The 22,971-nt window shown below is 46.2% G+C and overlaps 1 protein-coding gene across 4 annotated transcripts in view; it reads left to right on the top strand.

Moving 5' to 3' along the window:
• AP4E1 (adaptor related protein complex 4 subunit epsilon 1) overlaps positions 1–22,971 on the top strand; it is an 822,644-nt gene that overhangs the window by 340,430 nt on the left and 459,243 nt on the right. For 3 of the 4 annotated variants that reach the window (XM_069624815.1, XM_069624816.1, XM_069624814.1), the window contains 2 exons: positions 15,875–16,018; positions 17,289–17,397. In XM_069624815.1, the coding sequence (XP_069480916.1) occupies positions 15,875–16,018; positions 17,289–17,397 (253 nt within the window). Of the gene's footprint in view, positions 1–15,874; positions 16,019–17,284; positions 17,398–22,971 lie in introns of all 4 variants that reach the window. The other variant, XM_069624813.1, reaches the window with a different exon arrangement.

Raw genomic sequence — 22,971 nt, 5'->3', positions numbered from 1 at the left:
GGTAATGCTTCGTATCTTGCCCTCCCAGGAAAGAAGTAGGCCAAAATGGTAGGCCCATTTGTACGATATCTGTTTGTCCGTTAGGGCCTTTGTCACCGGCCGCATTGATCTTCGCTTGTGGAGAGTCGATAGAGCCAAGTCCTGATAGAGCTCGGCCCGACTTCCATTAATCGGCAGCTCAGTATGTTGTAGCCGCCTTCAAGATTTGTTCCTTTTGCATGTAAGAGGCCAAAGCCACCAGGACATCTTTGGGTCTCGGCCCCGGCTCTTTTCTCCTGCGTCCTACCAGGCCCACTATATCGATCCGAATTTCTTCTGGTTGGGCGTTCCTAATTAGACTGCTGAAGCATTGTTGTACAGTGTCTCTCAGGTCTGCATCCAGCCCTGACTCCGCCAGGCCCTTGATTCTGATATTAGATCTTCGCGATCTGTTTTCTACATCCTCGGCCTGTAGCTCAAGATTGTCGCTCTGGCCACTTGCTCCAGAAGGATGCTATTCTGTTTAGCTTCTGCCATGCTGGATAGCCCACCCTCCACCACATCTACTGTTCTTCCAGCTCCGTCATCTCTTTCCTGACCTTGTATTGCCAATTTCAGTTCATTCATTTGTCCCATGTGGTCCCGGAACGTGTTAGTCATTCTGCCCTCCATTCCATTCAGGCAGTTCACTAATTCCTCCTTGTCCGATGACATTGGGTCCGTTGACGTCACCGCTGGTGGTTCAACAGATTATTGTTGGGGGGGAGGGTGTGGTGCTATCCCCTACTTGTTTCCAGCACCTTTCAATTTGCCCCTCCTGTTGTGTTCGCGCTCCTTTGACTTTTGTGGTGGCACTATGGGATTTTATCCCTGGCATCAGAGGTGTTGGGGGATGGCTTGTTAGTGTTGATTTGTCTGACTTATTTCCCTCACCAATCAAGCTCAGGGATTGATGGAGTCTGTCACTTGGGTTCCCCCATCGCTGGGCGCAGTTTCTCCAGAGGTACTTTCCACTTGCCTCAACTGTACCCTTCTCGTTTGTTCAGCTTTGTGAGGTTGCTTGTGTGCAAGTTGTCTGTGTAGGGATAGTGCTTCTGCCTTCCCTTTCCGAGATCTGTTGCTTGTTGCCACCCCACTTCTTTTAACTGTGGACATCTGGTCGGAGCGTGTCACACCGGCCGTAATCCCCCACAGATTATTCCATTTTTATGTCCTCCGCTTGCAGCTCAAGTAGCAGGGGGTTGGGGGGGACGTCAGGGCTAGGCTGGCTCAAAGTTGTGGCAATATCCCGGTGTTATAGAATAGCTCTTAGTAGCAGTCTTGAGTCAATCTCGCGCCCAATCGTATTACAGGCATGCCAGGTGTTGCAGTGCACTAGCTATCCCTTCACAGCCACTCTCCCCCCTACCCATTCCTTCAGAGCAGGGCGGGAGCTACCATTACCGCATTTCCCCCCTGCTGATCCGTGCGCACGTATTGGTTAATGTACCCGGTGCCCGCTCTCCCTTCTTACCGGGCCGTTGGCCATTCCGGCCTTGCTTGGCTTTTGAGATCCCAGGTGCACAGTCTTTATCCGTCCGTAGAGTGCACTCCCCTGTCCATTCCCAGGCAGGAGCTTCTTAAATCGGGCTCGCCGTGGGTTCCAGTGGGTCCTACCGCTGCCAGGTGACTTCCATGCGGCTAGTGATTATGCGCTTCCCTCCCGGTGCGCTTTTCTTGGAGGCCTTTTTTTTCAGACCGCCCGATGGGGAGTCCACGCACAGCTGGATTGTTTACTTTTGTGATTACTGTTGGCCACCGCACCCGCGCCACACCATATCAGTCCCACTGTCCCAACGGCGTGGACCGCAGCACTGCCTCGATATCTTGCTTCCTTCGCCACATCAGGTCTCCTATGAGCTGGCCCAGAGGGGATGACAACTTCCTCGGCGGCGCGTCTGCGGTCCAGTTCCCCCGGACCCTCCGCCTCTGACCTCGCACCCCCAGGAGGGCACCTCTTTCTCAGGGGTCTGAGTCGGTTGATTCTCTGATACGACCTCCAACCCGTGGCCTCCGTGGGCTGCGAGCAGCGGCCCCCTCACGCCGCAGTCCGTTCCGGAGTCTCGGCGCACAGCGGGCTCCGACCGCACACAGTCGGGTGTCGGACTTCGGAATAATGTTCTTTTAGACTCCTTTTTTCTCCTTTAGTTTTCCTGCCCGGACGGAGGACAAGGAGACGGGTCCCCTCTAGGAGGCGGCCATCTTGGAATCCTCCCTTGTTTATTTTTCTTACCTACATTTGCTTTTCGCTCCTATGTTTTTATATTTTCTATATAGAGCAACACATAGAGTCCATTGATGTAGCTTTAATACCACATGGTTGTGTACATGTACTGTGCATAGATGTGCACCTCTAGAGTTATGTAACGCAGGATAGTATAGTGACTAAGCATGAGCTAATCGTGTGTGCTCCCTGCATGTTTATTTTGGTGCCCTGTGGCGGGTCAAGTGGTACCTGTTTGATAGTCGCATTGGAGCAACCCCCTGTGGAGGAACCTTGGAGCCATCCTACATGTTCCGGGAGGAGTTTCAAAGAGTAATTTCCTAATCCTTGTAAGGTCCTGTGGGAGCCCCCTTCACTGCTTGTAAATAAACCCCACATTTCAGGCTTCGAGATACAGGGGACAGTGAATACCCTGCAGGAGTATAGGAAGCCAGCACTTCCCCAAAAAGACAAAGATTTCCCAACATCAAAGCTTTTGAATATGGGTCTTCTCATATGGGCATCTCCCATAATGCCATATTCTCAGATGAAAACATGGATCCTGGATTTTCCAAACGGGAGTGGGGAAGGGAGGAAAGGCACAGGGGGAACCTTAAACCACCAATGGTGGCCCGTTTCCTCAGAGGGGGGTGTTGGTATATCGCAGAGAGTTGTGTGGTTCCTCTTTTCCCCTTGCCCTTACAGTAAAAGAAATCACCCTGCTTAAATACTCTGAACAGCAGAGAGGTAAAAGGTAAGAAAAGCAGCAACCTCACTGCCCCACCCTACACCTATCAGAAACCATATCAAGGCATACCTCAACACGCCCTAAAAGAAGCCACTACGCCAACCAACTCTGCATTCCACCCGTCAAAAGAGCAAAAGCTGGAGGTATTGGCTTTCCACACATAGCAACTAAACTCTGGAATGCCTTACCCAACGCACTTGAAGCTGAACCCTCATTATCCATCTTCCGCAAATCCCTCAAAACCACTCTGTTCATCTAGACCCTCCGACCCCACCACAAAGTGTATATGGTACCTAAGTTGATTGCATCATATGAAACCTCTAAAATGTTATGTAACTTTATTATTTTTTTTTAATCTTTATTTTCATTTTCAGCAATAATGAACATAGTACATACAAATAAATAACAACTAAGTCGCTAACAAACCACAAAGTGTATCTTATAAGAAAATTAAATCAAAGAAAAACAATCACGTCTATTAAAATCTATTAACCCCAACACAATTCAGTATAGTTATGTAACTTTTGACTCCTTTGCAATCTCTAAGATGTATGTTAACCTCCGTTGCCAAGTAACCACTAAGCACTCTTTACACCCTGTAACCAGCAAGATTCTTTGTAACAGCGCCACAATGCCTCAGGGCTGCTGTGCGCTTTAAAAATGCTAATATATAAATAAATAGCTACAAGTTGTCTAAACAGAAAATGGTAGGAAAACGACCTGCACCTGTAGGAAACTGCCCTCCCTTGGAAATAAAGACTTACAATGTTTACTCGCAAGCAAAGGAGACAGACTTTGGGCCAATCTTGGCCAAGAAAATACAGGCAAACCATCTAGGGAGCTTATCACCTCAATCACCCTGTTATCCCCAGTATAAAAGAGACTCTAACTCTGAGTCAGGGCGAGGGGAAAGCCAGAGTGCAGATTTGTCTGGGAAGCATGTGGTAGAGGAAGGAGGAGGCTTTTGGTTTGCGGGTGGAGGAGGTAAGGAACTGCACAGCGTAGGAAGCTGTTGGAAGTTCCCAGTGGAGGAGGGAGTCAGAAGGGAGAGAAGAAGATCCAGGAGGAGGAGTTTGGCAGATTTGTGAGGGAGAGTATGGCGTGGTAGGAGGAACAGAAGCAGAGAAAAAAAACTGTTGGCACCAGACATGAAAGGGCAGGAGTAAAGGAGGATGACACCGGAAGCAGGAAAAGGTTCAAGATGGTCAGATGAGAGGAGGAATGGAGTAGGGCAGTCATCAGGAGCGAACACGTCATGGCCATGCGAGAGAGGTGTGTGGGGGGTGAGAGGTAGTGTGGGAACTAAGAAGCAGGTGGCAATGCCAATGTGGCTTGAACTTGGGTGTTGCTAAGGGACAGATGATGGAGTAATAACCCAAGCAAGGAGGGTTTATGAGGAACCCTAAGCCTGTGACAAGCCTCTTAAAGAAAGACTCCCAGGAAGGCTACAACAACCAGCCCGTAAGAGCGACCACAGCTAAGGATGGCCAACGCTCAGGTGGGATGTTTACTAGGGGTTGCAGTTACCATGATCCTGAGAACACCAACTTACTTTGGCTTGTTTCTCTTTCTTTCATTCATCAGTCTAAGTAGACCAGTCCGATTGTAAGGTGTGACAGAATAGAATTCTTCTGAGACTCAGGACCATGGTCCTATCAGGAGGGATATATCCACCTTTTTTTTTGCGCATGTCTATTACTTTCCCTCTTTTTAGCAAACTTATATTCATTTAATTACCGTACACTACACCAACCTGCTTATATTTTGTACAGAATAAGGCTTTGTAAAACCCTTCCACAAGCCTGAAGTCCTTATTATTTTCTTGGGCTCTGATACCTGTCTTTAGGACCATCCCTCTAAAATTGCATTCTACTCCTGAAAACTAAGGAACATGAAGAATACATCATTAATACTCATGCTTCTCTGCATATTTAGGAGATCAGGTAGCTGTGGAAAGCAATTTTTAATTGGGCGGGATTGTCGAAGTGTGGTTTGTATGTTTACTTTATTCCTGTCAGATTTGGTAAAAGGGAAACCTGCAAATGATGTCTTCTATTGCTGGCCATTCTTGAGCTGCTTGCTTCGGGAATTGACAAATGACAGATAACGGAGATTGTTTTGTCCACTTTATTTAGGCATTCCAAACAACTATTGCTGAAGCCTGGCTGGGTCCCAATTAAGAGGTCCAGTCTTTCCAACTCTGTATGTCCCTTTCTTAACTCTTGAGTCCTCAGTCTGTCGTTTACTTTCCCCAGGTGGAATTCTGCTCACTACCAAAGGCCTGCTGTGCACTGTCTCTTGGAGTTTGGTGCAGTTTGTTTTTTATTTCCTAGTCTTGATTCATCACTTCCTACCATTAATAATACGCCCCACACATTTACCATGTGTCTTTACCAACCCTAGATACCAATGCCGGAGAACTGTAGTTACATGTTCTTCTCTAGAATTTGATCTTTCGGTAACTGCTCCCTGCTTTGTTCACCTGCTGATATGTGGTTTCATTTTGTATGCTATAGTGTCCTCCCCTTTCATTGTCCCTGATATGTATATATAAGGTGGAGTGGTGGTAGCCCTTTTGGCGTCTGGCTACTTTGACAGTCAGCTGTAGGTATGATGAGGTCATTGATTGGTCTACCACTAACGACCTGCTTTTGTTTTTTAATTTTTTTTTTTAAATTTGAATTTTATTAGTTTCCAAGGCAAAAGTTTGGCAATCATATATAGGCATTTGCGACCAACCGGTCAAATATGAGAAATATCACATAAGGAAAAACAGTATATAAAACGCGTGGCATCTATTGAACGTCACTTAACTTTCAATAGTGTCATCAAACCAAAGTACCCTTCCCCTTTCCCCTCTCCCCTTTCCACTTAATACCATCTGAAGGGCTGGAAGAGACCAATATATACATCCGAACCAATTTTGACTCTGACATCGATCACATGTGCACATTAGATCCTGCGGGTTTGATATAGCAGACATTGTCAACCACTACTTAGATTGTCTCTGAAATGTAAAAACGCTTTGCACACATCTTTTTATGTCGCATATTTAGCTCGAAATTCCAACCATACATTCTCAACTGAGGTGCGATCCCCATGGAGGACTGCAGTGTGATAGTCCATTCTATATATATTCAGGGCAACACCCAGCCATTCGGTTTTATTAGGGAGCCTGGCTCTCTTCCATACCATGGTGGGACAAGCTCTAGCGGCCAACAGTAGACCTTGTATCATTTTGGGCGCTTTCATGATCATATCGTCCGTTTCAACCAAGCCAAACAAAATCAAAAGTGGATGTTTCTCTCTGTCGTCATCATCCAACTCCTTGATCCAGCTGAGAACTTCCGTCCAGTAATCCTGGACCACTCCACATCCCCACCACATACGCCAATAATCGGCCCGCTTCCCACAGCCCCTCCAGCAGTATGGGCTTACCCCTGGGTACATTTTGGCAAGTCAGAGCGGGTCATACCTGTACAACAGCTTGACTGCATGTAATTTGTATTGGCAAGCGATGGAGGATTTCGCCGTTCGTCTACATATTTGGAGCCATAATTTTGGTGAGATCTGCCTGCTCATGTCTGATTCCCACCTACTCCTCAATGTGTGGGATGGCGTAATATCAACCTTGATCAGCGCTGAGTACATTGCACTTATTAAGCTCCTAGAACTCGTACATGTGTTGAGAATGCTTTCAAACGGGGTGAGATCACTTTGTAACTTGTCCTTCCATATCGCCCTAGTCATCACCCCCTTGAGTCTCAGATATAGGAAGATCGAGAGCGGACCTATGCCAAGTGCCTCTTGCAGGTCCTGAATGGTGAGAAAGGCACCGTCTCTCCAGAGTTGACCAGCCCTTTCTAATCCCGCATCGTACCATGTCTCAAAGCTCCCTGGATCCGGGATGGCATCTCGGATCCCCGGTGAACAAAGATGTCCAAGGGGAGAGGGCCAGGTCGTAACTCGCACCATTTTCTTGCCTGGTGTCCATATTGCCCATATCGTTCCAATAATGGGATGATTTTTTACACTGTTTCGCAATTGGGGCCCCGGAACCCATAGCCATTCTCCAAGGATGAATGGTCGAAGGTAATTGTCTAGGGCTATCCACTGTGGTTCTGACTTCTGCCTGACGTGCGGGACAAGGACACGTAGTTGGGCTGCCTTGTAGTATGTTTCTATGTCCGGGAGGCCTACCCCTGCATTGTCCTTTTGGAGCTGGAGCAAGGATCTGGGGACCCTCGGCTTTTGGCTTTGCCACAGGAAGGCTAAAAGAACTTTTTTTGTGTTCGTAAAGTATTCCTGGGGGATTTTAATGGGGAACATTTGGAACAGATAGAGTATTTTAGGGAGAATCACCATTTTTATTGCATTTAAATGGCTCACCCAGGAGATGGTGAGTCTGGACCACCTTTGGATGTCCCTTTGAAGGGTGAGTGATAGTGGGGGAAAATTAGCCTCGTAAAGAGAGTCAAGGTCTCGGGTTACATTAATGCCCAGGTATCGAAGCGTGGTGAGGCTGACCTTTACTCCTAGGGGATCAAAGCGGTCCACCTCAGCATCTCTACTTTTGTCAATCGGAAGGAGGATAGACTTTCCGGTATTGATTTTGAGGCCGGACAGTTCTCCATATTCTGTAATTACGCTGATCGCAGCCGGAACAGAGTTTAGGGGATCAGTTAGGTGCAATAGTATACCGTCAGCATAGAGGCCTTGTTTGTATTCGCATTCTCCCACTGTAATGTCTTTAACTCTACCGTCCTGCCTTAATTTCTGCGCCAACGGTTCAAGGGATAGCACGAAAAGTATTGCTGACAATGGGCAACCCTGCCTTGTTCCCCTTTCCAAAGGGAACCATCGTGAGTAGCCCCCGTTTACTGTCACTGAAGTTGTTGGAGATGTGTACAGGGCTGTAATGGCACGGCGTAGCTTCGGCCCCAACCCGTTCCAAACTAGTACCCTTTCTAGGAAGTCCCATGCCACCCTGTCGATGACCATCTCAGCATCTAGTGACAGAAGGGACGGGTCCCCTCCTTTCCCCTGTGCCTTGTAAATTAAGTGTAGTGTTTTTCTCATGGTGTCTGCACCCTGTCTCCCAATGACAAAGCCAACCTGATCAGAATGCATTAGTCGTGGTAGGTATGTTTCGAGTCGGGCTGCAATGACTCTTGCATAAATTATAGCATCAATGTTGAGAAGAGAGATGGGGCGATAGGAACTACAGTGTGTGGGGTCCCTCCCTTCCTTTGGAATGACAGCGAGAAGGGCCTGGGAAAAGGACGGGGGGCGCCTGGCCTGTTTCAAGGATGTGACGAAATAAGGATACAAGGAAGGGGGCGATGAGTGGAGAGAACGCCTTATAGAATCCAGGTGTGAAACCATTGTCACCCGGGGCCTTTCCCATCTTTAGGCGTTTTAAGGCTTCCGTGACTTCTTCTTCTGTGACTGGTGTGTCTAAGGATTTGGCCTCTATGGACGCGAGTGTGGGGATCCGGACCTCTTTAAGATATGTGTCAATGCTACCTGGGGGTGGGGGGTCGCATGTATATAAATCCTCATAAAAATCGGCGAATGCTTCCTGTATCCCTTCCGGAGATGTTAATATCGTATCTGTGAGGGTGCCATCGGTCCTTTCGATAAGATCGACCCATCTCTCTGCTTTCTGTGCCCGAAGACGAGCCACCAGGATGGCATCTGCTTTATCGCCCTTTTCATAATATTTTTGTTTTAAATATTCTAAGGTTCAGGCTGTCTTACCCACGATAAGTAATTTGAGCTCTTCTCTGAGCCGTTTGGCTTCGGCCATGTGCTTGGGTCTGTCACATCGGAAAGACTGCGCTAGTTTCTGGGCTGTGTGGAGCTTTTCCCTAATGTTCGTTTCTATCGGAACACATTCTCTTTTTTTTTTGGGCCCCTTCCCTAATGAGCACCCCCCTCCAAGTGACCTTAGCTGCTTCCCATACGGATGCTTTCCCGACCTCTCCTGTATCATTGGTAAGAAAAAATTGCTCAATCTCATTTTCAAGGGTTTCCTTGAAAACCGAGTCAGCCCATAGGGAGTCATTGCATCTCCATTTAGAGTTCTGAGGGGCCAGGTCGTTCCAGCACACATCAACCGCAACCATGTCATGATCTGACCATGCGGTAGGATATACATTTGCTGCACAAAGTTTCCGGAGAAGGCCATTGGAAAGGAAAATATAATCGATACATGTAAGCGTGTCATGGGGGAGGGAGTGGAAAGTGAAGCCTCTGTCCGTTGTGTGTAGGTGGCGCCAGCTGTCATTGAAACCATATAGGTCAAGAGTTAGTTTGATTTCAGCTTCATCTCGAGAGATGGGTGGGTTATGTGCCTCTGCCCTGGTTTGTCTGTCCAATTAACTATCCATCCATGTGTTAAAATCTCCACCAAGAGCTATGTGTCCCTGTGCCATGTTAAAAACCTTCTCAGTAATCCTATGGAGGAACTTATTCTGCCCTTGATTAGGTGCATAAAGTGTAGCCAGGGTGCCAATTGTGACACAAATGTTTCCCACCACCACAAGAGCCCTTCCCTCGTCCGTCCACGACTCGAGAGTTACCATCCTGAGACCCTTGCGAATTAGAATCCCCACTCCCCCCTTTTTTGTGATATTAGAGCTCCAGAAGGAAAGGCCCACCTCACGAGATGGAATAGGTTTCTCCTCCCCTCTTCGATATCGTGTTTCTTGGAGAAATAGAATGTCTCTGTTGGACCGCCTGAATTCCCTGGCCACCATGGAGCGTTTTGTGGGGGAATTCCAACCCTTTACATTAAGTGTGCATATGCGTAGTGTGTTGTTAGAGAATGTCGGAGACATCTCGAGCTTTGTGTGAGTATATGAATGACCAAATATTCTGCTTCATAGCCCTTGCCATGTTTGATAGCACGGAGTGTGATTCGTCTTTTTTGAGTTGGGACTCAAGGATTGACCCGCCCAGTTCGCTTCCTGTCCCTTCATAGCCCCGTTTCGTGTTCTTCTGCCCCCCAGATCTGCCTTCTGGTGTACTATGCGTCGTTCTCCCTTTCCACCCACCCATAAATGCCCCCCCCCCATACATTCGGCGTCCAGTCTAACATCACCCAGTCGGCCTCGGACCACCAATGGAAACCGCGAAACAAGCGGTCCTATCCTAATATTAACAAGTTTAACAATGAGCCCCCAACCATGTACTCATAACTCAACAAAACCAGCTTGTAAATATGAATCCGACCCCCATTTTAGGCATCTATCCAGTGTCTGTTTTACCTCATAGGCCTGTCAGGCAATCCAAGCATTCAGGTCCAAATTCGCCGCTTGTGAGACTGGAGTAAAGCAATTAGACAAATATTCTGACCATAGAGTTGGGTGCATCGTTGGCGTATGCCGAGGTTTAGTTCCCCCACAAATGAGTCTGAGGTACACCAACCACTGTCAGGTGGCGCTCAAGCTCCCAGCTTCAGCCATACCATCCACCCCCTCATATCCATGCATCGTGCAGCCTGATGTGACACTCTGGGATCTAGACTAGTGCTCCATGTCCTCGGAATTGTTCATCCCCCAGAATTTCCTGGATCCCTGAATCCTCCTCCGCCGCGGGCCCTTGGTGCGCCACTCGCCCTCCTCACTTTTCGATTCACCCAGGGAGGGGCCCTCCCTCTGGGGACCTATCAGGTCCGCTATACAGTCAACAATGTATTTTTCCGAGACGTCTCATTGACGAGCCCTCCCACTCAAAGGTGAGGGAGAACTGGTAGACCCATCGGTATCTAATGCCTTTGTCCTTTAGCATCTTCGTGATTAGGGAACACTTCTTCCTCATTGCCAACGTTCCAGCCTGTCATCCATTTTGTCCACCTTTGTGTAATTTTTTCTATTTTGCTGCCAATGTCCGCTCTCATGCCCCTCATCTCGGTAAGTAGGTCAGCGACGTCCGCCTTGGTCGTAGCTGCATCAGACCCTGTCGCCAACATCCTGGACTCAGTGAAAGACTTCGGAGGTTCAGTGGTTGGTGCAAACTTGTATCTCGCCAGTTTGCCCTTGGGGTCAATGGGCGATAGATCTCAAATGCACGTAGGAGGGCTATAACGCCGGAATGGTCATTCGAGGATGGTGCGCTTGTGCATGCAAGCTTTTGTCCTACGGTGGCCAGACTTGGCTTCGAGTGAGGTGCTTTGGAAATTTCCCTTGACAAGCAGCGTCTCACGTGCAATCAAGCACCACTTGGTTCTTTTGTGTTACTTGTTTAGCCCTAGTTTAGTGGGGACTTGCCTGCGACGTAGCACAACAGAAGGCTCCGAGAGTAGTTCCCCAGGGAGAGCGACAGCAGTTCGCAGACAGGATACGACCACCCTCGGTATTCCTCATGCACAAAGAGCACTCCAGACGGAAAACTGGGGTCCTGTTTTTAGATCTGGTGAGTTTGGAGGCATGTATGGGATCAGAGGAGGGCACACGCCCTGTCCAACAGGGGCCCAACCCTCAGTCCTTTTTTGCCGAAGAGGGATCTACTCGTGCCCCTTAATGCATAGTGTCCGTGGCATTATAGCTTCTCCCATCTCTTCGGGGTTCCAATACCGTGATGTCAGGCCCAGCAAGTGTTTATATCCCTTACACGTTGAGGATCAGGGACAAGACCCAAGAGGGAGAATGGGCATGAGCGACTCTGCGCTGAACAACGTGCGCGCTTCCAGCGGTGCCTGTCCGGGCGTGCCGAGGTCCTGAGGTTCTAAGTGATGCGGGCTGCTCGGACAACTCAATCAAGTGCGCTGAGGGGAGCCAGCACTGTGGTATTGCGAGGAAGAGCGATTGCGTACTACGCGGGAGCGCGTAGTCTCAATAGTCCCAATGCGGGCGTCTCCGTCCACCGTGACCGGAGTGCGCGCCCACAGTGTAAGCATCAGCGCAGGCCACCTGTAGTGCAGCACCTTCAGCAATTACCTAACGGTCGTTTGGGGACGGTGCCGAGAGCACCCAAAGGCGGGCGGCCTTCTTCCACGGCCTTCGATTCTGGGAGTGGGAGTGTGCACAACCTCCCGGGGGTCGTGGACGCTTCAAGTGGGCTTTATAGGGCTAAGCGCGTCTTTACACAGTACCTTCAAGGGGCCCTGGAAGCGGCACACGTCGCCGGGCGAGCCCTGGCCCTGCGTGTATCACAGCTGCGTAGTCGCTAAGGAGTTTGGCGGGAGCTCGCAGGCCCTCTTTGACTTCATGAGCCGGAATATGCCGAGGGAAGTATCTCTGTGAAGGAAGCTCCGTTTGAAGCCACATTTTTATCCCAGTGCGTCACGGACCCCTCCGACGCCCGATTCTGTGATTATTTTGGCTGGGGGGGGTCTTGTGGTAGGGGCACAATCCACTTTTCAGGACCCTTGCGCGGAGCCTACACGGAAAGCAAACCCATCCTTGCGCCCCCTGCTGGCCGATCTCGACCTGCTTTTTTTAATAAGGTTATCGTAACTGAAGGTGCTGTTGGCTGATTCATGGACAGTCTTTGCTGTGTCATCAGCAAGGCCTTTGATGGTATGGTTGATGGTGCCGTCATTGCCTAGGTTGTAATGGATTACTTTGTAGGCTCTTTAGGATTAATTGACTACTTGGAGTGGCTCGTCAATGCCTTCATTGACTGTGTCCGCTAAGTCTTGAATGGTACACTTTCGGACTGTGCTTAAGAATGTGTTCAGTAGACAAGGCTGCCGAATAGCCTGAAGAGCCCTTTGGACGGTTGGGAGAACTTTTAAGGAACCTTTTAGAAATCCAGGTTGGGGTGTCAACCTTCAACGTCATCTCCCCGGACACCACCTCTTGTGGCCTGGCTCTTTTTGGATGAGTAATCTTCACGATAATCTTGCCAGGTTGAGCAGATGATTAGCTTTTCACAGAACTTAAATCTGAAGCCACAGTCCCCTCATCCAGCCAAGCCACCAGAAGTATGTGTCTGCCCTTAAGAGTCTTAGTGGAAAAAGGTTTGCCAAACTGTAGAGAAGCCCCTTGACGTTCACACCAAAATGCAACCCACTAGGGGAAAAAGTCCCAGCACACCTCTTGCGAAGAGAACAAGGTTTTATTTCCACAAAAATAGAAATACACCAGGAAAGCACTCTGCTGCCACGGAACGTTCTGGCAAAATCAGTGCGAGCAACACGTTATGAAGGCACACAACGTCATCTGTGACGTAAATTACATAATGTACAAATCCAAATGGCTGGTTTTTGAGACCCTATACTTAGGCTACATGCTCTACAAGGGATAACAGGCCATTGGCCCCAGCCCATTCTGTCCATCTTCTTCCACGTGGGCTCCTCCTTGCGCGTCATAAGTCATGAAGCTACAGTTAATTGGTTATTAGGCGAAGAAAAACAATACATGCTTGATCTCTAACCTAATGTGCACCTGGTACTGCCGACAAGGGCTAAGAGGATACTTCGAGCTCATTGTATCTAAAACACTACAGCTTGATTCTGGACACATCGGTGTCCATCCAAAGCTCCCCACAGTCGTTTTAGATTTGTTTTTTTGCCCCTCCTGGCACCTCGCAGCACAAATCACGTGATCTATGGCAAAGGCAACTGGTCCCTGCTTTCTGATCTTTGCTGATCGATTGGAAGTGTAACAGTTTTATGGTTGGGGGTCTGGGACTGACTGGTACCTTGAAATCCTGGGGGTCTTGGGACTGGGGAATCTGGGCGCGATTACTTAGAGCTGGGACCGGGAAGGTCGGAGGCTCATGCCCTTATTCTTGTGGGATTGCTTTTCACATAGAGCAATCAACCCCCCTCGAGGCCTTGCAGGGTGCATTCATTTTGGGTTACGAAAGCTGGCAATGTGAGACAAGGGCCTATAAATCTGCTGCTCTGGCCTTTCTCACTGGTGCCCAAGCTGCAACCTATTCCTGCATGCATGCATACACTTATTTCCATGTGTGTGTGGCCTAGGCCTGAGCCCTGGCTGCAGAGCACAGCTAGGCCTCAATTGTATTATGCCTGCTACTATCGAAGATGGTGTTTGACTCCCAATGTACCCTGAAGCTGAAGCATGCACCACCATCCCCACGCTATGGGCTCTGCCTCATCCGAAAGTGCTTTGCGGTCTTGGACGATCGTCCCTCCTTCCCAACAAATCTTACAAGCTTGTCGATCCTGGTCTCTGTGAAGATGATATGCACGCTAGGCTTGATCTCCAGATAATCGGGTTGAGGCAGGCCTTGTGCTGGGTGGATGCTTTTGATTGAAGAGATTTTGAGGTAGAGTTGTGTATCGATCTGTGTATTGGTGACTTAACATTATGAACAGTTAACCTAATTTTATTTATGTCTGTATTATACAATTGTTTTTTTTTAATTGTATTATGATGTATTTATTTATCTTCATGTGTATACGACATGTTAATCCTACACACTGGACATACTTTTTGAGAGTTTCATTTGGGTATAGTACTGTTTTTAGAACATCCTCCATATGCATGGTTTTCCAAAAAATGTAAACATTTCTATTTCCTAAACTTTTTTGTATCACACATTTTCAGTTTCTTATGATTTCGCTCAATGCTTGTTAGTATACGCGTTAGAAATTGTTAGAGCGCTATTCACAACCCAATAGGAACACGCTTTTTTGCAAAATGTCTGCAGGGATATAGGTTGTGTGCTGCTGCTTTTGCTACTATTGTCATCTTTGTGTATAAACTTTTTGATTTGTAGAACCTGTGACAAAAGGGCTTTTCCTTTTGCCCAATATGGGCATACTCTGTTGGACCAATCCATTTTCATTTTTTGTATAAAAACATTGATACATAATTGTTAGAAAAATCTGGAATTCAATTTGTACATAAATTGATGGTTTGATTTAACATTTACTTGGACCTTACAGATTTATCGTTGTTTATGCTCTTAAAAGGGGTAATGGGTCCGTTTCAGATAGTTGCCAGGTGTCCCTCTGGGTTACTCCTGATGAGCAGATTTTCGATTCATCTGAAGTTAGCAGTCGCAGCAAAGCAAGAGTAAGTTAGAGCTACTACCAGCAACATTTTTTAATGGGCCCCCATGTGTGACCAATTCTTCAGCTTTCAGAAAATAAATGGGAGTATGGGAGTATGAAACCAAAAATGCATGACAGTCCAGCCTTATAAGAAATGTTTTTGCTAAAAAAAAATCTCAGGAAAATCGAGCACCTTCTTCATTAATAATACTAATACTTCAATTTTGCTCATGTTTCTTGTAAGGCACAAGACATTCCATAGATATTCTGTGAAGGTCATGGCTTTCATTGACCGATAACGCTTCTGATCTCTCGAGTTCTGCTTCGTCTTGGGCAATTCTGCAAAGTTCATGCCCTCGCCTAAGTGATCACTCCATTGGACTGCCTTGGACTTTAACTTGGAAAAACAAAATACACAATCCTTTTGTAGTCCTCTTTTTTTCATCCCTTCTAAATTTCTTTTCTTTGTGACTGCGTGCATTAGCTACATTAGACTTACTGAAGAATGAAGTTTTGGGTCGTCACTTTTTTAGCCAAAACACCTATTTTCCTTTTCCTTACATAATTCCCTCCTTGACGCCATCTTCCCTCCTTACATTCCTCCCCTCCCCATCTAATCTTACCATTTGTTTTTCATTGACTATGTGCAACAGTAAAGGAATATGATACAGTGCAATATTACCTCCACGTTATGCCTTACTGAAGGCAAGGATTTTCATGCTGGTGAATGTTCTACTTAGTAAGACTCAAATGGAAATTAAATGCACAGTTTTGCTCACACATTTTCTTTAAAGTCAAATATGTCTCTAAAGATTTATCTATATCAGAGATTTTGTTACATTTATGGGTTGCGGCTAGCTGGGTAGTAAATATGTTGTGCACTAATTAATTGTGTTTGACAGATGTTTAACAGTATAATTTATTTCTACAGACATTGGACCTTCTCTATAGAATTACGAATGGGCAAAATGTGGCTGTGATAGTACAGAAAATGCTGGACTATCTAAAGCAAAGCAAAGAAGAGTATACCATTATCAATTTAGTTGGGAAAATTGCCGAACTAGCTGAAAAATATCCTTTCTTATGATGTGGCAATAGTGTTATTGTGTAGAAATGTGTACTTGGGTTTAAATGGAGGCTGTGCTGAATTTGTTCTAAAATGTTTTCATTTACTCATAACTTATGCTCCATGAATGGATCACAAGTTACCATGCTCAATAACAATGTTTTCTCTTATACTTTTTGTGGTGCATCATTATTATAACCTAATCATATAAGTCTATCATACATAGATGCCTAGAAGACCCATCATCTTTCTGGTGACAAAATCAATGCTCTAAATCAAATGTCTACAAGATTTAGCACTTCTTTGATGGCTAACTATATGCTCTAAAATCGAAGCTGCACATCACACCCAACTCTGAGGATGTTTGCAATGTCTGGATTGTAGACAACATTAGTCCTGACCTCAAATTATATTGTCATGGATTTCTGACAAAGAATTCTGTTTGAAATATATTCAAAGCAGTTTAACGCCACACATGTATTGGTGGTATGATATATGATATGATATGGCATTTATAACGCGCCTACACACGTGTTTCAAGATGCAAAATGGTTTCAAGGTACCAAGATGTTTACCTCTAACATAATCTAATAATGTATTATGAAGCTTGTATATTAAATGAAATTAATATTCCTTGATTCTTGCAGTAAGATAGCCACTCTCCCTAGAGGGCTGCTTAGTCATTACTACTTCTTCCACTATCCTATTGGCTTAGTTTATTATTCACACCCTGTAATTTCATAGGGCTCACACCCTTTTTGTTTATTTTTTTTCTCCTTTTTGTCCTCACCTTGCTTCATGATTAAAAGGTGACATTGACTTCATGGTTACTTTAATGTGAATATTATACATGTGTATGCTTATTATGTGAGATTAAGACACATTGCTTTTGATTAGCTTGAGATAAATGAAGCAAATTCTTTACCTGCATTATACATATGCAGATGTATACGACTCATGCTGAGAGCTGTAATTAAATGCATGCACCAGTTTTAAAATGGTTATCCGGTGAAAGACGCTGGATCTTTATAGTTTTGATTACCCCAACTCTGATGCAGGGGTTTTCCCTTGTGTTTGTTAAAGATCTTCAGCCATCCACCTCTGAAATGTGTGCACAGATTTGACCAGGCAGATGAAACGGATACCAAGATGGACATTACAGGAAACATCTTGGCTAGTTTCTCAACCGTCTTTGTCTTTTCTTATGTCTCATAAGAATGTTTTTGTTTGCTTGCTGCAATAGACAGTATGATTTTTCCTTAATATCACTAGTACATATTCTCCTAACAATGAATGGTTCATACAAACAATGAATTCAGTCTTTTCAATCGGTGGAGATGTGATGCACCCTGACATCCCAAACAATTTCTTGAGGCTTCTGGCGGAAGGTAAGCTTGAATGCATTATAGATTGATCTGAAAAGACAGCTTTTTATTCAGGTGAGAGGTTTTGTATTTTGTTTGCAGAGCACACACCCATTTTAAGCAATCATGACACTGCCGAAAGGATTAACAACCCAACAAAGGTACACTATCCCTATCATGCTTGCAAAAATAAATTTGTATGCAATAAAAATAGAATCATACATTTTTCATTTGTAGATATGGTCTACAAGGCACACAAAATGCATCATATATAATAAATCAATGCATATGTTTGAGAACATGCAGTGACATAAACAATACATTATTACTCTTACTAAAATTGCTAGACTATGTAAGAAATGTTCTTGGATTCTAAATTTGGAGACCCACTTATGTCATTGCATAGTTTTTCCAGTAGTAACAATAATTTAATAAAGAATTTGTTGAAGCATGAATTTAAAATGGTGTAATCAGTATTCAACAATAGAACCCCCACCCTTTTGAATTCCGTTCCACCACTTAAATTATCAAGTACTTTTTAGGAGGGGTGAATACTATTTTTATTATTCTTGACCCTGTGGGCAAGCGTCCCTTTGGAAATTTTAATTTCTCCTATTGCACTGTCAGCCACTTCAGATGAGGTGCCAAGCGTGTGCCATGTACATCTAGGTTACCTGGAAGTCCATCTCTGGAAAGTATGCTGTTAGGGGGTTTTGCAAAAGTTACTGCCTGTGGCAGAACTTAGAAAGCCCACCTTGGGTGGTAAACAGGGTTACCCTTCTTAGGTTTTGCCTGAACCACACAAGGGTTTGGTAGAATAGTGAGCAGCCAGGCTTAGTCTATTGAGGGAGCAGGGCTGTAGTAAGGTACAAAGAACTCTGAGCATACACTTAGTCCAAGAAAACACTGATACACTTAGTTCTAAAAAAAAACCTTTTTATATATACATCTAAGGCACATTGTTGTAGCTTTCCAGTAAATGCTATAACACAGTAAAACAATATAACACTTGCAATAATCTTAGGAGTAAACCACAGTTGTAGTCACATTGTAACTTTCAGTAACAAATCACATAGTAAAACCATTTGAAACATGTATGCAAACTTTTCCAAACTCTTATAACTTTTAGTAACTGTGTTCTAGGCTGCCTTAGGAGTCACACCCCATCTGAGAGTCCCACAATCTTCAGACTGGCCACTGGGCCACCAGTGACCAGGGTTTGAGCAGGAATGGCGGGAAACGGATTACAAGGTTCAGAATGGCAGAGTCCAACTGGATCTCTTCTGGGTTTGCAGGTAACTACAAGTTAGTTTCACAGGTCAAGGAAATTGAGGTTTCCTTAAATGGTTGTCCCAAGGACCAAAGTCTAACGGGTTGTCCCGCCCCCCTCCAGCTCCCCCAATGTACCTCTATGGGGACATGGAGGGGTGCGAGATACAAGCTATCTGCAGCCCCCAGGATCAGAGGAACAAGCAGACTACAGGTAAGTTGTACCTGGAGCCGGACAGTACCTTCAAGTGGAGAAGCAGTTGCTACAGGTCAGTTACAGCAGTGCGGCGACAGCAGACCCGGTCACGGCTTTCTCGGTCTTGGCGACAGAAGAAAGCAACTTTGGTGACAGCTCTCATGCAGACGGACGGCCAGCAAAGCATCTTTGCAGTTATGACTTGTTGGGGCCTTTTTCAGGCTTGGATGAAGGATGATTTTCACAGCGGTAGACTCTTATCCGTTTCTTGGTCCTCGTCTCTGGTGAAGGGACTTTTGGGAGCAGGATCAGGTCACGGCAGGCTTAGGATGCCCACAACATTCCAGGAAAAACCGTGCTTCAGGAGACGATGTATAGCAGTGCAGCATAGGACCCCGGGTATTGGTGAATGGCAGGCTGTGGGGGGGGGGTCACAGTTCTTCCAGGGATGGCACAAATTGTTGTTCATCTTGAGGCTGGTTAAGCCTACCAGTCGAAAGGAGAAAGTCTTCTTCTTCGGATCTTCCCTGTTGCTTGGAAGTCAAGGTCAATGGCAGCGGTCACGCAACGGGCTCTGGCAGTCATTGGAAGTTGCTGGTAGCGACCTTCTTCATCCTCTTCAGATACTTCTGTTCCAGTGGTTGACTCTCGGTTTCAGCTCCAGGACCTCGGAATGTATACAGGAACCAATTATGCCCCATGTACCATTCAAACGTGGGGATGCCTATCCAATGGGAACAGCCAGCCTACCCAGTCTGAACTGGATTCACTCAGACACACTGCAGGACAAAGGATAAGGGGGGGTGGGTTGGTCAATTTCCCCCACTTTAGGCCCTGCCAGTCACGCAAAGAAGCTTCACTGGCTTTCCAAGGGAAGCCTGACAAAGACCATATGGACAAGAGGACACTTCCCCACCTAGCAGGGCAGAAGAAGGAAACAGTAAGGACAAGTCATTGAGCATAGGGCTTGGGAAATAAGGCCACCATTTTGGCTAAATGGTGTGCCTTGTAACCCTTACCGCTGCTGCGATGACAACCTGCAACAAAAGTCCGTAAAATGTTGGGTACCACTGCCACCAGCCTGAAAAGATGGATATGTCACAGTAACCAAAAAGTTACTGGAGCGTCAAAAAAAACGGGATACATTGGATCAGCACTCCACACAAGGTGAGGTGTACTGATCTTGCAAAAAGAAAATCGAGGTAGGATAAAAAACATCCCTCTGCTTTGGTAACTGTGAGGTAACCAAGGGAAAATAGAGATGAAATGAAGGAGAAGCTCTAGGAGCTTCCAACAGCAATGCACAGAGGATACCTTTAAAATTGGAGGAAAGCATTACTCCAAAGAGAGGTAAAAAGCATTCCCAAGATCAGAGTAAAAGGAGGAGTGAGTGTGGAAAAAGGTTCCTGCCCACTCGGTAGAATCAGTCAAAATTCCAGGAGTTGAGCAAAAAGGGGGGACTCGCAGGTGGAGAGAATTTCACACAATCAGGGAAATCTAACACTCAATCTCTCCCCCCCCCCCCCCCCCCGATTCCTCTGGAGTGCCCCCCCAATCCCCGCCGACTAAGGGACAGGAGGATTTAATCTACTCCTAGATGAATCTCTTGTTCAGTTGGTCATACCTTCTGGAGAATAAATCAGTAATCTTATGGTGTAACCCTGGCCTATGGTGAAGTCAAATCCTTGCAAGCTTACTGACCAGATGAGCAGTTTAGGAGTTTCCTCCTTCATCTGCTCAGCCATCTCCGAGGTTGGTCATCAGTCTGAATCCTGAAAGTATATTTGTACAAGTATGGTCTAAACTTCTTCAGAGACCACACAATGGCAAAACATTAACGTTCCGTTGTTGACCACTTCTTTTCCCTATCTTTTAGTTTCTTGCTGATAACGCAGATGGGGTGCTGCCTGCCTTTGTCGTCCATCAGACTTAAACTGCCCCATTCCTGTACTGGATGCATCAGTTTGCACAAGGACGGGTTGAGTGCATCATCCCTTAAAAAGCTTTCTGGCTCTCCTCAGTCCATTTACCTTCTTGGGGAATTTTGGAGAGGAGAAGAGTTCAAGGGTGCTGCTATGGTCTGATAGTCGGCAATGAAATTCCTATAGTACCCAGTGAGTCCTAAGAAGGCTCTCACCTGCGTTTGAGTAGTGGGGGTTCCTCAGTCTTGTACTGCTTGTAATTTACTAGGCAAGGGCTTTATTTCACCCCCTCCTACCTTATGTCCAAGGTAAACTCCAGAGCTCCGAGCAATTTGGCACTTAGACTTTGATGGTCGGATTGGCTTGTTGAAGAGCCTGAAACACCTTTCCAAGATGAGAACAATGTTCTTCCCATGTAGGGCTGAACACTGCAATGTCTTCCAAGTTTGCCATGTAGATGTTCTCTAACCCACTCGGGACAGGATTCATCAATCTTTGGAAGGTGGCTGGTGCATTCTTTTGTCCAAAAGGCATTACCTTTTAATTGATAAAGACCTTCAGGAGTAGAAAATGCTGTCTTCTCCTTGGCATACTCAGAGCTATTTGGCAATAGCCTGGTGTCAGATCAAATGTGCCGAGGAATTTTTCTGAACCCAGCTTATCCACAAGCTCATCCGTTCTGGGTAATGGATGGGCATCAGTCCTGCTGACCGCATTCAAGGCCCTATAGTGTACACATAAGTGTTTTAGTTCCGGCCTTTGGTACCAGCACCACTGGAGTGTTCCATTACTTCAAGGTCAAGCATCTTGTTGACCTCTGTCTTGATGTGATTATTCACAGTATCTGACATTCTGGAACCCCTGCATTTCACAGGGACACTATCACCAGTGTCAATATCATGCTGGTTGCAAGGTGTCAGGCCTGATAAGTAGAAAATGGAGGGGGGGGGACTGAGTTAAGAGCTTTGCTTTCCTTCTGCTATTCCAGTGTCAGATTGTTGTACACCTTCTATTGAGCCATCTGATGGATGGCCTTTTAGAAGATCATGGAGAAGCTCACTCTCCTCTTCTTGGTCCGATGCTAGGAGCAAATTACAGATCTCTGCCCTGGGGACATATGCCTTCAGATTGATGGTGTGAAAGACCCTAGGGGCCTCCCTTGGATTACCCAAGTCCATAATTAACTTCTCCAAGCTTGCCTATAACCATGAAGGGTCTAGTCCACTTATCTTGTAAGGCTTTGGGCCTTACTGGGACCATTACAAGAACTTGCTGGTCTGGAGTAAACTCCACCATGTTAGCCTTCTGGTTATATCCGTGTTTCACCAGGGCTTGGCCAGCTTTCAAGTTCTCTGCAGTTTCAGACATTATTGGTGCCATCGTTATTTTCAAGCCTAGCACATAGTCCATGATGTTCACTGGCTTGGATGCTGGAGAAGCCTCCAGGCCTTCCTTAATCAGATCCACTTTCTGCGACCAGGTTCTTCTAAATCTCCCATCATGCTCTTCAAAGTTTGGTTAAAACTATCTACCAATCCATTTGTTTGTGGATTGTAGGCTGTTGAGATCTTGTAGGTTACCCCCACATGTTTTCCACGTGGCTTGTATGTAGTGGGACATAAAGTTGGTCCTGCTGTCAAGAGATCGCATCCTTAGAAAATCCTTCTCTGGTGAAGATACCTAATAGGGCATTGGCAACTACCTGAGCAGTGATCATTCTCACAGGGATAGCCTTTGGGTATCCAGTAGCATAGTTCACTACAACAAGAATGAAACTGTTGCCTGAGGAAGGGGGAGGTTGTATGGGACCAACAATGTCAATCCCAAATCTCTCAAAATGTGTTCCCGCAACTGGGAGAGGCATGAAGGGTGCTACATTCTTGGAGCCACTTTTGCTAGACTACGGACTAGTGTGGCAACGTCTGTAGTGTTTGTCTACTGATGCACCATGGGGCCAGTAGAAATATATAGTGAGAGCCTTTCCTTTGTCTTCTTGGTACTCAGGTGACCATAGAGAGGCACCTCAAGTGCCAACTGCAAAAGTAATGGCCTTACCACCTGGGGAAACACCAGTCTCCTGTGGTGCCCCGTAGTAAACTCTACAGGTTTACTATAGTGTAGGCCATCCTCCCAGTAGAGCCGTGCTTCCCAGTGTCTTGCCCTTTAAGCTGGGAAGCAGCTTGCCTGTGCAAGCCTTCAAGAGGGGGACGC

This window comes from Ambystoma mexicanum, chromosome 11, assembly GCF_040938575.1.
Source record: "Ambystoma mexicanum isolate Mex_15411 chromosome 11, UKY_AmexF1_1, whole genome shotgun sequence".
In the NCBI taxonomy this organism is placed as follows: Eukaryota; Metazoa; Chordata; class Amphibia; order Caudata; family Ambystomatidae; genus Ambystoma; species Ambystoma mexicanum.
Note: the sequence above shows the minus strand (reverse complement) of the source record. Positions and strands in the feature narration are given on the sequence as shown.